Source organism: Nerophis ophidion, linkage group LG19 (genome assembly GCF_033978795.1).
Source record: "Nerophis ophidion isolate RoL-2023_Sa linkage group LG19, RoL_Noph_v1.0, whole genome shotgun sequence".
In the NCBI taxonomy this organism is placed as follows: domain Eukaryota; kingdom Metazoa; phylum Chordata; class Actinopteri; order Syngnathiformes; family Syngnathidae; genus Nerophis; species Nerophis ophidion.
The window spans coordinates 4945840-4959719 of record NC_084629.1 but is presented as its reverse complement, the minus strand read 5'-3'; the positions used below and the strand labels follow the sequence as shown (position 1 = coordinate 4959719).

Genomic DNA, 13880 nt, shown 5'->3' with positions numbered 1-13880 from the left:
AAAAAAGATGCCAAAATATCAAACAGTTTTCCCAGTATGTAAACAATGTAATGTAAGAACTGGTCTTTCCCACATTTGGCCACAAGAGGGTGCTGTTTTGTTGTGCTAAAAAGCCTGCCTACTCCTCCACCGCCATCATGTAAACAATAAGTCACCTCTCCTAGTATGTGTATTTCATGTCTGGATTGAATTGATTTAGACATTTTTTTTTTTTTTTTGCTTCACAGTTCAGTGGATAAAACTGTCGCCATTTATGAGACGGTAGGTTGCAACCACGTTTTAGTGACTTCTTTATTTGTACTTTTTAAAAAGATTAAACATGCTCTACATGTGTCCACAGGAGCGAGGAATACTTCTGCACACTTTAAAGCAACACAACGGGTAAAAAAAAAAAACATCTCACACAAACACACACACAAAAAAAAAGCTTGTTGTGAAAAATGAGTTGGAATTTCACATGAAAAACTTAGAATTTTGGGGCAGTATAATAAAAGTCGTCATTTTACTCAACGCAAGTCAAAATTTTACACGAAAAACTGAACATTTGTGCAATATTATAATGGTCGGAATCGTCCTCAATAACAGTCGCAATTTTACAAGAAAAGCTTAACATTTTGGCAATTTTAATCGACGAGAGTCACAATTTTATAAGAAAACTTCACAATTTCATAATTGTATCGGAATTTTACTTGGCAAAATAATGACAAAAGTCATAATTTTACTTTCAAAATGTCACTGTTTTAAAACAACAAAAATATTGTGATAAAAGTTGGATTTTTGCATGACAAATTTCACCGTAAAGTAATAATTTTACTTAAAAAAGTGATAATTTTATGAGAAAATTTTGCAATATTACAGAAACAGAATATGAGAAATTGCTCCCGATTTTATAAGAAAAAAGTTGACACATTGTGAGGAAAAAAAACAGCTTTTAGATCATTTTTGTTTTTTTGCAATTTTTTGCTTGTAATTGGTTTTTAATTTTCATTATTTACTTCGTTATTGCAGTCCCTCTCTCTCTCTCTCTCTCTCTCTCTCTCTCTCTCTCTCTCTCTCTCTCTCTCTCTCTCTCTCTCTCTCTCTCTCTCTCTCTCTCTCTCTCTCTCTCTCTCTCTCTCTCTCTCTCTCTCTCTCTCTCTCTCTCTCTCTCTCTCTCTCTCTCTCTCTCTCTCTCTCTCTCTCTCTCTCTCTCTCTCTCTCTATATGTATGTATGTATGTATGTATGTATGTATGTATATATATGTATATATATATTTTTTTTTCAATTATTGTTGACCAAAGGGGGCGCATTTCAATTTCTTACACACACTTATTTCATATGTTGACCAGAGAGGGAGCACTTCAAATTTTTACACACACTTGCAATTTCATATGTTGACCAGAGGGGAGCACTTTTAAAACCGACACACAGTCAATTTTAAAAATCCCTCCTTTTTGGGACCACCGTCGTTTTGATAGATTTCACCAGCAGGGGTGCTAATGAGACGTTCTCTATTTCGTGCAATGTTATTGGGACTATGATTTATGTCATCACTTGTTCACACCTCCTCATATGGAAGCTACTTTTCCTTCTTCATGTCTCAAGAAGGGTAGAAATACAACACACACACACACACCCGAAAAATACCTACCTCTTTAGACCACCCTTTCTAGATATATAAAAAATTGTATTTACAACATCAATAATATATATATACTATGCAAATATAAAAAAGATTGTTGTGAAAAATAATTTGGATATCACATGAAAAACGTATAAAAAGTTGTCATTTTACTCAACGCAAGTCAAATTTTTACAAGAAAAACCGAACATTCGTGCAATGTTATGATAAAAGTTGGAATCCTACTCAATAACAGTCGCAATTTTACAAGTAAAGCTTAATAGTTTGGCAATTTTATGAAAAGAGTCGTAATTTTACTCGACAAAAGTCACAATTTTATATGAAAACTTAACAATTTTAGCAATTTTCTATTAAAAACTCGTAATCTTACTTGTTAAAATTGTGACAAAAGTCATCATTTTACTCCAAAAAAATTTCACTATTTTAGAAAAACAACAAAAGAATTGGCAAAATTGTGATAAAAGTCAGAATTTTATATGAAAACTTAACAATTTTAGCAATTTTCTAATAAAAACTCGGAATTTTATTTGTCAAAATTATGACAAAAGTCATCATTTTACTCAAAAAATGTCACTATTTTACAAGAACAACAAAAAAATGGGCAATATTGTGATAAAAGTCAGAATTTTATATGACAAATGTCACCGTTTTGCATTCAAAAGTAATAATTTTACCCAAAAAGTAATAACGTGAAAATATTGCCATATTTCATAAAAAGAAATATGAGAATTTTTTTCCAATTTTATAAGAAATTGAAGTTTGAAGTTGAAGTTGAATTGTGAGAAAAAAGACTGCTTTTTGTAAAAAAAAAAATTAAAAAAATTTTTTTTGAATATTTGTGTACCCTGCCTTCCGCCCGATTGTAGCTGAGATAGGCGCCAGCGCCCCCCGCGACCCCGAAAGGGAATAAGCGGTAGAAAATGGATGGATGGATGGATGGTTTGTATTTATTTAATCTTCACTATTTACTTTAGTTTGTTACAGTATGTCTCTACATATATATTGGTTTATTTTTTTTATACACATTTCAATTTCTTACACACACTTGTTATTTCATATGTTGACCAGAGGTGGAGCATTTCAAATTCTTACACGCACTTGTTATTTCATATGTTGACCATAAGGGGGGAGCACTTTTAAAACCGACACACAGTCAATTACAAAAATCCCTCCTTTTTGAAACCCACCCTCGTTTTGATGGATGTCACCAGCAGGGGTGCAAATGAGACATTCTCGATTTAGATGTAGTATTATTGGGACCTCCTCATATGGAAGCTACTTTTCCTTGTGGATGTCTCAAGAAGGATATAAGTACAAGAACACACACTAAGCTGCTCCTGGCTCCTTGCAGGTACGTGACGGCTGTAGCTGTGTCTCCCAGCATGCCCTGGTTGGCCACAGGCTCCATGGACAGAAGCGTCCAGGTGTGGAAGATAGGAGACGGACCCCAGACAGCTGGTAAACACTACACTATGTTCTAGTGCTACTGTAGTACCAGTACTATGAGAATTAACCCTGTGATGGTTTGCTGTGGCCTGCAACATCAACACTTGTTGTGGTCAAAGGGCATACTTGCCAACCTTGAGACATCCGATTTCGGGAGGTGGTGGGAGTGGTTGGGGGCGGGGTTAAGAGGGGAGGAGTATATTTACAGATGTTGTGTGTGTAGTTGTGCAGTGCACTTCCTAAAAGCCGTAGATGTTATTGTCACATATGCATGATTGATTGATTGATTGATACTTTTATTAGTAGATTGCACAGTACAGTACATATTCCGTACAATTGACCACTAAATGGTAACACCCCAATACGTTTTTCAACTTGTTTAAGTCGGGGTCCACGTTTATCAATTCATGGTACAAATATATACTATTAGCATAATGCAGTCATCACACAAGTTAATCATCATAGTATATACATTAAATTATTTACATTATTTAGGATTCAGGAGGAACAGTGTGGTTTTCGTCCTGGTCGTGGAACTGTGGACCAGCTCTATACTCTCGGCAGGGTTCTTGAGGGTGCATGGGAGTTTGCCCAACCAGTCTACATGTGCTTTGTGGACTTGGAGAAGGCATTGGACCGTGTCCCTCGGGAAGTCCTGTGGGGAGTGCTCAGAGAGTATGGGGTATCGGACTGTCTTATTGTGGCGGTCCACTTCCTGTATGATCAGTGTCAGAGCTTGGTCCGCATTGCCGGCAGTAAGTCGGACACGTTTCCAGTGAGGGTTGGACTCCGCCAAGGCTGTCCTTTGTCACCGATTCTGTTCATAACTTTTATGGACAGAATTTCTAGGCGCAGTCAAGGCGTTGAGGGGTTCCGGTTTGGTGACCGCAGGATTAGGTCTCTGCTTTTTGCAGATGATGTGGTCCTGATGGCTTCATCTGACCGGGATCTTCAGCTCTCGCTGGATCGTTTCGCAGCCGAGTGTGAAGCGACCGGAATGAGAATCAGCACCTCCAAGTCCGAGTCCATGGTTCTCGCCCGGAAAAGGGTGGAGTGCCATCTCCGGGTTGGGGAGGAGACCCTGCCCCAAGTGGAGGAGTTCAAGTACCTAGGAGTCTTGTTCACGAGTGGGGGAAGAGTGGATCGTGAGATCGACAGGCGGATCGGTGCGGCGTCTTCAGTAATGCGGACGTTGTACCGATCCGTTGTGGTGAAGAAGGAGCTGAGCCGGAAGGTAAAGCTCTCAATTTACCGGTCGATCTACGTTCCCATCCTCACCTATGGTCATGAGCTTTGGGTCATGACCGAAAGGATAAGATCACGGGTACAAGCGGCCCAAATGAGTTTCCTCCGCCGTGTGGCGGGGCTCTCCCTTAGAGATAGGGTGAGAAGCTCTGCCATCCGGGAGGAACTCAAAGTAAAGCCGCTGCTCCTTCACATGGAGAGGAGCCAGATGAGGTGGTTCGGGCATCTGGTCAGGATGCCACCCGAACGCCTCCCTAGGGAGATGTTTAGGGCACGTCCAACCGGTAGGAGGCCACGGGGAAGACCCAGGACACGTTGGGAAGACTAGAGGGGGGGGGTTGCCCACATCTGAGGTCCTCTCCAAGGTTTCTCATAGTCAGCATTGTCGCTGGCGTCCCACTGAATGTGAATTCTCCCTGCCCACTGGGTGTGAGTTTTCCTTGCCCTTTTGTGGGTTCTTCCGAGGATGTTGTAGTCGTAATGATTTGTGCAGTCCTTTGAGACATTTGTGATTTGGGGCTATATAAATAAACATTGATTGATTGATTGATATGTCACCCGACTGGCCTGGGAACGCCTCGGGATCCCCCGGGAAGAGCTAGATGAAGTGGCTGGGGAGAGGGAAGTCTGGGTTTCCCTGCTTAGGCTGTTGCCCCCGCGACCCGACCTCGGATAAGCGGAAGATGATGGATGGATGGATGGACATTATTTACAATCCGATGAGGTGGCGACTTGTCCAGGGTGTACACCACCTTTCGCCCGATTGTAGCTGAGATAGGCACCAGCGGTAGAAAAATGGATGGACGATCCAGGGGGTGGGATGAGGAGCTTTGGTTGATATTGCATCACACCTAAGTTACGTACACGTAAGTTATTTATTTCGGCAATCTTCACATAAAACAAAGAACAACAACAAAAAAAAGGAAAACTAAAAAACACTCATTTGAGCAATGATTGAGCCGAAAGGGTGTAGGTTGAAGCAACGCTTATATAAACCTACCCCATCACAACAAGAACAAGGCTCAAAATATATAAAATCTAAAACATGCTTCACTTATATTACTTTTTTTTAAGCAATATATAAGCAACATACATGTAGCACACGTCTCATATACACAGTTTAACATTTAAATCAAACATATACATTTGTACACTTATATATATATACACAATTTATTTAAATTCCATATAAAGTGGTAATATATACATTTTAATATAACCTATATGTATAATTATGAAATCATAAATTGTATTTATATACATATTATATATTATTGTCTTTCTAAAACAATGTTTGCTCTTCTTTCTTATATTTACTAATGATAAATGATTTCAAAAGCTTTTTAAACTGGTTTATGTTGGTGCTGTCTTTTATTTCATCCTTTAAACAGTTCCATATTTTAACCCCTGCTATTGTTATACTCATTCGTTTCTGCGTTGTTTTACAATATTGGATCTTAAAAAGTAGTTCTCCTCTTAAATTATAATTCCCTTCTCTCTGTAAAAAATTTCTCTGTAACCCTGTTGGAAGTGAATCTTTACTTGCTTTATAAATCATTTGGGCAGTCTTGAGTTGGATGAGATCTGGTAGTTTTAACAGAGAAATGGACATTAAAACACTGTAGGTCTTACTTAGTAGGACATGTACAGCGAGCAGAGAACATAGTGAGTTCAGATAGCATAAGGAAAAGTATATAAATTAGAAATACATTCGATTATTTACATTAGGTTCTTTTCAATCCAGGGAGATGGGATGTGAATGGAGGAGGGTATTAGTAAAGGGTTGAAGTTGCCTGGAGGTGTTGTGGTGCATGTACAGTAGATGGCAGTATTGTCCTGTTTAAGAGTGTCACAACGTTGCTGTTTACGGCAGACGAACTGCTTTACGGTAGACGAAAACGTGACTGCTGTTGTTGTGTGTTGTTACCGCGTTAATGAAACTGCCTGACAATAAACCCACATAAGAAACCAACAACTCGCCCTCGATCATTCTACAGTTATAACGTCATCGGGCAGACACGCGGTTTGCATTGTGGGAAAGCGGACGTGAAAAAGGTTGTCCTCACTCAGGTCCGCATGGAGCTGGAGGGGGCGTGGCCTCCAGTTCCAATCCGGGAGGGTTGGCAAGTATGATCAGGTCCCACCCGTGACTCCTTAAAATGGCGTAGTGGCAGCGACACTCGGAGAACTCGAGTGTGGTTTGTTGCAACGTAGTTGGATGCAAAGGTCAGTAAATGACCAAAAATATATATCGCTATTTTTTTAATAAATTGTTCAAAGCATGACAGAGGGGACAGTGTTTTTTTGTAAATGTTGTTTTTTTTTTGTGTGTTTATTTAAAAAATTAGGTAATTAATGTCAATAGATATTTGTAGCTGTAGAAGTCCAATAACAAGGTTGCTTGAAACAAATGACCAATATCTAAGACTACTGGCGTCTCATTGCTAATAACTGTGGTGCGTTCAAGGACACATGATTAAAGTTAATACTAATGAATTGTGTATTGCACTTTACATTTGTTAAAATCTCAATGTGCTTCAAAATTAAAAACAGAGGTGCCACTAGTTTTTCAAGTTGGGGAGATTTAACTCCCAGACAAGAACTAATAATAGCATAGTCATATTAATAATGATGTAATATAATATGTATTATTAATAATTCTATGTGTATCAGATCATCTCTATTTTACATTCTGAAGTATAGCACAACTTGACATATTTATATACATGCAATCATTACTAATAAGTGTGTGTGTATGGGGCCACAGTGTTTGGGGTGGGGCCTATAGTAGTCTTGTGTTCGGTGGGCCCCTGAGGATAATACTGTACCTTTAGTACCTATAGTAGTCTTGTGTTCGGTGGGCCCCTGAGGATAATACTGTACCTTTAGTACCTATAGTAGTCTTGTGTTCGGTGGGCCCCTGAGGATAATACTGTACCTTTAGTACCTATAGTAGTCTTGTGTTCGGTGGGCCCCTGAGGATAATACTGTACCTATAGTACCTATAGTAGTCTTGTGTTCGGTGGGCCCCTGAGGATAATACTGTACCTTTAGTACCTATAGTAGTCTTGTGTTCGGTGGGCCCCTGAGGATAATACTGTACCTTTAGTACCTATAGTAGTCTTGTGTTCGGTGGGCCCCTGAGGATAATACTGAACCTTTATGTGTTTTAGGGTTGTGTTCTCCTTCTTTTCCACTATTCTCCGGCAAATGTCCCATTTTTCCAAATACATATGTTGTCAAACCTAAGCAGGAACTTTATTGATTTTAATATCAGTTTGATTTGGAAAGAAATGATTAGAGCTTGTTCACTAATCCACTTGTGACTTAAAGGTCTTGCTACATGGTGTGTGTGTGTGTGTGTGTGTGTGTGTGTGTGTGTGTGTGTGTGTGTGTGTGTGTGTGTGTGTGTGTGTGTGTGTGTGTGTGTGTGTGTGTGTGTGTGTCTGTGTGTGTGTGTGTGTGTGTTGTATTTCTACCCTTCTTGAGACATCAACAAGGAAAAGTACCTTCCATATGAGGACCCGTGACCAAGTTGCATCTAATAGAGAGACAAATGTGAGTGTCCGTGAACATTGCTCCAAAGTCAGGGTGTCTTGTTGATTTAAAGTAAACATTGACAGGTGCAAAGGCAGCAAAATATGATAAAACAATACAGCAGCTAAAGAAGGACTTCCCCATTCATCCCCCGAAAAAATCTCGCCAGGTGAACAGCTGATTTCACCACTTCCGGTGCTGACGTAAGACAACCCACGTCAACATATGAAATAACAAGTGTCTGTAAAAAATTCAAGTGCTCCCCCTCTGGCTAACCTATGTAACAAGTGTGTAAAAGAAATTGAAATGTGCCCCCTTTGGCCAAAATTAATTAAAAAAAATAATAAAATAAATAGGTACATAGAGACATACTGTAATAATTTGAAGTAAATATTGAAGATTAAAAACCAATTACAAACAAAAAATTTAAATATCTAAAAGTATTTTTTTTTATATTTCCGTAGTATGTGTATATTATTGTTGTAAATACAAACCTTTATATATCTAGTAAGGGTGGTCCTAAAGAGGGAGGCTTTTTTTGGAGTTCTCAAGAAGGCAAGAAATGCAAGAATGTGTGTGTGTTCTTGTATTTCTACCCTTCTTGAGACATCAAGAAGGAAAAGTACCTTCCATATAAGGACCCGTGACCAAGTTAAGACCGAAATCATGGTCCTAATACGGAAAACCATTGGATCTAGAAGAGAGCCAAATGCGAGAGTCCGTGAACATTGCTCCAAAGTCAGGGTGTTTTGTTGATTTAATGTGCATACAAAAGTAAACATTGACAGGTGCAAAGGCAGCAATATATGATAAAACAAGACGGCAGCTAAAGAAGGACTTCCCCGTTCATCCCCCGAAAAAATCTCGCCAGGTGAACAGCTGATTTCACCACTTCCGGTGCTGACGTAAGACAACCCGCGTCAACATATGAAATAACAAGTGTCCGTAAAAAATTCTAGTGCTCCCTCTTTGACCAATCTATGTAATAACAACCATTGGATTTAATAGACAGCTAAATGCGAGAGTCCGTGAACATTGCTCCAAAGTCAGGGTGTTTTGTTGATTTAATGTGCATACAAAAGTAAACATTGACAGGTGCAAAGGCAGCAAAATATGATAAAACAAGACGACCCGCGTCAACATATGAAATAAAAAAATAACAAGTGTCTGTAAAAAATTCTAGTGCTCCCTCTTTGGCCAATCTATGTAATAACAACCACTTTTCCAAAGTCAGGGTGTTTTGTTGATTTAATGTGCATACAAAAGTAAACATTGACAGGTGCAAAGGCAGCAAAATATGATAAAACAAGACGGCAGCTAAAGAAGGACTTCCCTATTCATCCCCCGAAAAAATCTCGCCAGGTGAACAGCTGATTTCACCACTTCCGGTGCTGATGTGAGACAACCCGCGTCAACATATGAAATAACAAGTGTCTGTAAAAAATTCTATTGCTCCCTCTTTGACCAATCTATGTAATAACAACCATTGGATTTAATAGACGGCTAAATGCGAGAGTCCGTGAACATTGCTCCAAAGTCAGGGTGTTTTGTTGATTTAATGTGCATACAAAAGTAAACATTGACAGGTGCAAAGGCAGCAAAATATGATAAAACAAGACGGCAGCTAAAGAAGGACTTCCCTATTCATCCCCCGAAAAAATCTCGCCAGGTGAACAGCTGATTTCACCACTTCCGGTGCTGACGTAAGACAACCCGCGTCAACATATGAAATAACAAGTGTCTGTAAAAAATTCAAGCGTTCCCCCTCTGGCCAACCTATGTAATAAAAAGTGTGTAAAAGAAATTGAAATGTGCCCCCTTTGGCCAAAATTAAGTAAAAAAATAAAAATAAAAATAAATAGGTACATAAAGATATACTGTAATAATTTGAAGTAAATAATGAAGATTAAAAACCAATTACAAACAAATTGAAATATCTAAAAGCTTACTTTTGTATATTTCCATAGTATGTGTATATTATTAATGTTGTAAATAGTATTCTTCATATATCTAGTAAGGGTGGTCCTAAAGAGGGAAGCTTTTTTTGGAGTTCTCAAGAAGGCAAGAAATGCAAGAATGTGTGTGTGTTCTTGTATTTCTACCCTTCTTGAGACATCAAGAAGGAAAAGCACCTTACATATGAGGACCCGTGACCAGGTTAAGACCGAAATCATGGTCCCAATAGCGAAAACCATTGCATCTAATAGTTGCCAAATACCAGAGTCTGTGAACATTGCTCCAAAGTCAGGGTGTTTTTTTGATTTAATGTGCATACAAAAGTAAACATTGACAGGTGCAAAGGCAGCAAAATATGATAAAACAAGACGACCCGCGTCAACATATGAAATAAAAAAATAACAAGTGTCTGTAAAAAATTCTAGTGCTCCCTCTTTGGCCAATCTATGTAATAACAACCACTTTTCCAAAGTCAGGGTGTTTTGTTGATTTAATGTGCATACAAAAGTAAACATTGACAGGTGCTAAGGCAGCAATGTATGATAAGACGGCAGCTAAAGAAGGACTTCCCTATTCATCCCCCGAAAAAATCTCGCCAGGTGAACAGCTGATTTCACCACTTCCGGTGCTGATGTGAGACAACCCGCGTCAACATATGAAATAACAAGTGTCTGTAAAAAATTCTAGTGCTCCCTCTTTGACCAATCTATGTAATAACAACCATTGGATTTAATAGACAGCTAAATCTGAGAGTCCGTGAACATTGCTCCAAAGTCAGGGTGTTTTGTTTGATTTAATGTGCATACAAAAGTAAACATTGACAGGTGCAAAGGCAGCAAAATATGATAAAACAAGACGGCAGCTAAAGAAGGACTTCCCCATTCATCCCCTGAAAAAATCTCGCCAGGTAAACAGCTGATTTCACCACTTCCGGTGCTGACGTAAGACAACCCGCGTCAACATATGAAATAACAAGTGTCTGTAAAAAATTCAAGCGCTCCCCCTCTGGCCAACCTATGTAATAAAAAGTGTGTAAAAGAAATTGAAATGTGCCCCCTTTGGCCAAAATTAACTAAAAAAATAAAAATAAAAATAAATAGGTACATAAAGATATACTGTAATAATTTGAAGTAAATAATGAAGATTAAAAACCAATTACAAACAAATTGAAATATCTAAAAGCTTACTTTTTTATATTTCCATAGTATGTGTATATTATTAATGTTGTAAATACTAATCTTTATATATCTAGTAAGGGTGGTCCTAAAGAGGGAAGCTTTTTTTTGGAGTTCTCAAGAAGGCAAGAAATGCAAGAATGTGTGTGTGTTCTTGTATTTCTACCCTTCTTGAGACATCAAGAAGGAAAAGCACCTTACATATGAGGACCGGTGACCAGGTTAAGACCGAAATCATGGTCCCAATAGCGAAAACCATTGCATCTAATAGTTGCCAAATACCAGAGTCTGTGAACATTGCTCCAAAGTCAGGGTGTTTTGTTGATTTAATGTGCATACAAAAGTAAACATTGACAGGTGCAAAGGCAGTAAAATATGATAAAACAAGACGGCAGCTAAAGAAGGACTTCCCCATTCATCCCCCGAAAAAATCTCGCCAGGTGAACAGCTGATTTCACCACTTCCGGTGCTGACGTAAGACAACCCGCGTCAACATATGAAATAACAAGTGTCTGTAAAAAAATTCAAGTGCTCCCCCTCTGGCCAACCTATGTAACAAGTGTGTAAAAGAAATTGAAATGTGCCCCCTTTGGCCAAAATTAATAAAAAAAAAAAAATAAATAAATAGGTACATAGAGACATACTGTAAAAATTTGAAGTAAATATTGAAGATTAAAAACCAATTACAAACAAAAAATTTAAATATCTAAAAGTATTTTTTTTTATATTTCCATAGTATGTGTATATTATTGTTGTAAATACAAATCTTTATATATCTAGTAAGGGTGGTCCTAAAGAGGGAGGCTTTTTTTGGAGGTCTCAAGAAGGCAAGAAATGCAAGAATGTGTGTGTGTTCTTGTATTTCTACCCTTCTTGAGACATCGAGAAGGAAAAGCACCTTACATATGAGGACCCGTGACCAAGTTAAGACCGAAATCATGGTCCCAATAGCGAAAACCATTGCATCTAATAGTTGCCAAATACCAGAGTCTGTGAACATTGCTCCAAAGTCCGGGTGTTTTTTTGATTTAATGTGCATACAAAAGTAAACAATGACAGGTGCAAAGGCAGCAAAATATGATAAAACAAGATGGCAACTAAAGAAGGACTTCCCTATTCATCCCCCGAAAAAACCCGCTAGTTGAACAGCTGCTTTTATGACTTCCGGTGCTGACGTAAGACAACCCGCGTCCCATTTGTGACCATAGGATGAACAAACACACTACGGTACTAAGACTATAGTGGCCATTAACAGTTAGCTTCTACACCTGGGTTACCCAAAGTCCGGCACAGGGGCCATCATTTGCACCCCTGGTGGTGAAATCTATCAAACTCAGGGTGGTCGCAAAAAAGGAGGGATTTTTCAAATTGGCTGTGTGTCTGTTTTAAAAGTGCTCCCCCTCTGGTCAACATATGAAAAAACAAGTGTGTTTAAGAAATTGAAATGCACCCCATTAGGCCAACAATAAAAAAAAATAAAACTAAAAAAAAAAAAAAAAAAATATATATATATATATATATATATATATATATATATATAACTATCTCACCAGCGCCCCCCGCGATCCCAAAGGAAATAAGCGGTAGAAAATGGATGGATATATATGCGTGTGTGTGTGTATATATATGTGTGTGTGTGTGTGTGTGTATATATATATATATATATATATATATATATATATATATATATATATATATATGTAATATATGATGGCTTCATCTGGCCGGGATCTTCAGCTCTCACTGGATCGGTTCGCAGCCGAGTGTGAAGCGACCGGAATGAGAATCAGCACCTCCAAGTCCGAGTCCATGGTTCTCGCCCGGAAAAGGGTGGAGTGCCATCTCCGGGTTGGGGAGGAGACCTTGCCCCAAGTGGAGGAGTTCAAGTACCTAGGAGTCTTGTTCACGAGTGGGGGAAGAGTGGATGGTGAGATCGACAGGCGGATCGGTGCGGCGTCTTCAGTAATGCGGACGTTGTATCGATCCGTTGTGGTGAAGAAGGAGCTGAGCCGGAAGGCAAAGCTCTCAATTTACCGGTCGATCTACGTTCCCATCCTCACCTATGGTCATGAGCTTTGGGTCATGACCGAAAGGATAAGATCACGGGTACAAGCGGCCCAAATGAGTTTCCTCCGCCGTGTGGCGGGGCTCTCCCTTAGAGATAGGGTGAGAAGCTCTGCCATCCGGGAGGAACTCAAAGTAAAGCCGCTGCTCCTCCACATGGAGAGGAGCCAGATGAGGTGGTTCGGGCATCTGGTCAGGATGCCACCCGAACGCCTCCCTAGGGAGGTGTTTAGGGCACGTCCAGCTGGTAGGAGGCCACGGGGAAGACCCAGGACACGTTGGAAAGACTATGTCTCCCGGCTGGCCTGGGAACGCCTCGGGATCCCCCGGGAAGAGCTAGACGAAGTGGCTGGAGATAGGGAAGTCTGGGCTTCCCTGCTTAGGCTGCTGCCCCCGCGACCCGACCTCGGATAAGCGGAAGATGATGGATGGATGGATGGATGGATGGATATATATATATATATATATATATATATGTGTGTGTATGTATATTAGGGGTGGGCAAATTAATGCGTTAATTACGAGTTAACTCATCAATCTATTAACGCCGACAATTATTTTATCGCACATTTGCGTATGTTGTTTACATGCTTTTATTTTGTTAACGCCTTTTCTTAACAAGATGGCGTCGCCCGGCGTCGAGGGGCTCTTGGTAAAGATGGAACATTTGGCAAAAATACCGGACAATTCTGCAAATTTCATGGCTGGCTTACAGCGTGGTCACTCCGGGATCACTTACGACCGCCAGACAATTCTGGATGTGGATAGATCGGGCCGTTTTGGACTGAATGAGGCGTGCTTGCTAGACCGGCTAGCTAGCATGGGAATACTTTG

At 39.5% G+C, this 13880-nt stretch overlaps 1 protein-coding gene across 2 annotated transcripts in view; it reads left to right on the top strand.

Moving 5' to 3' along the window:
• The window catches only part of arsh (arylsulfatase H), a 136170-nt gene that overhangs the window by 94979 nt on the left and 27311 nt on the right, over nucleotides 1-13880 (top strand). The window contains exons 16-18 of one of the 2 annotated variants that reach the window (XM_061879026.1): nucleotides 228-261; nucleotides 341-381; nucleotides 2975-3081. In XM_061879026.1, coding sequence (XP_061735010.1) covers nucleotides 228-261; nucleotides 341-381; nucleotides 2975-3081 — 182 coding nt within the window. The remainder of the gene's footprint in view (nucleotides 1-227; nucleotides 262-340; nucleotides 382-2974; nucleotides 3082-13880) is intronic. The other variant, XM_061879027.1, reaches the window with a different exon arrangement.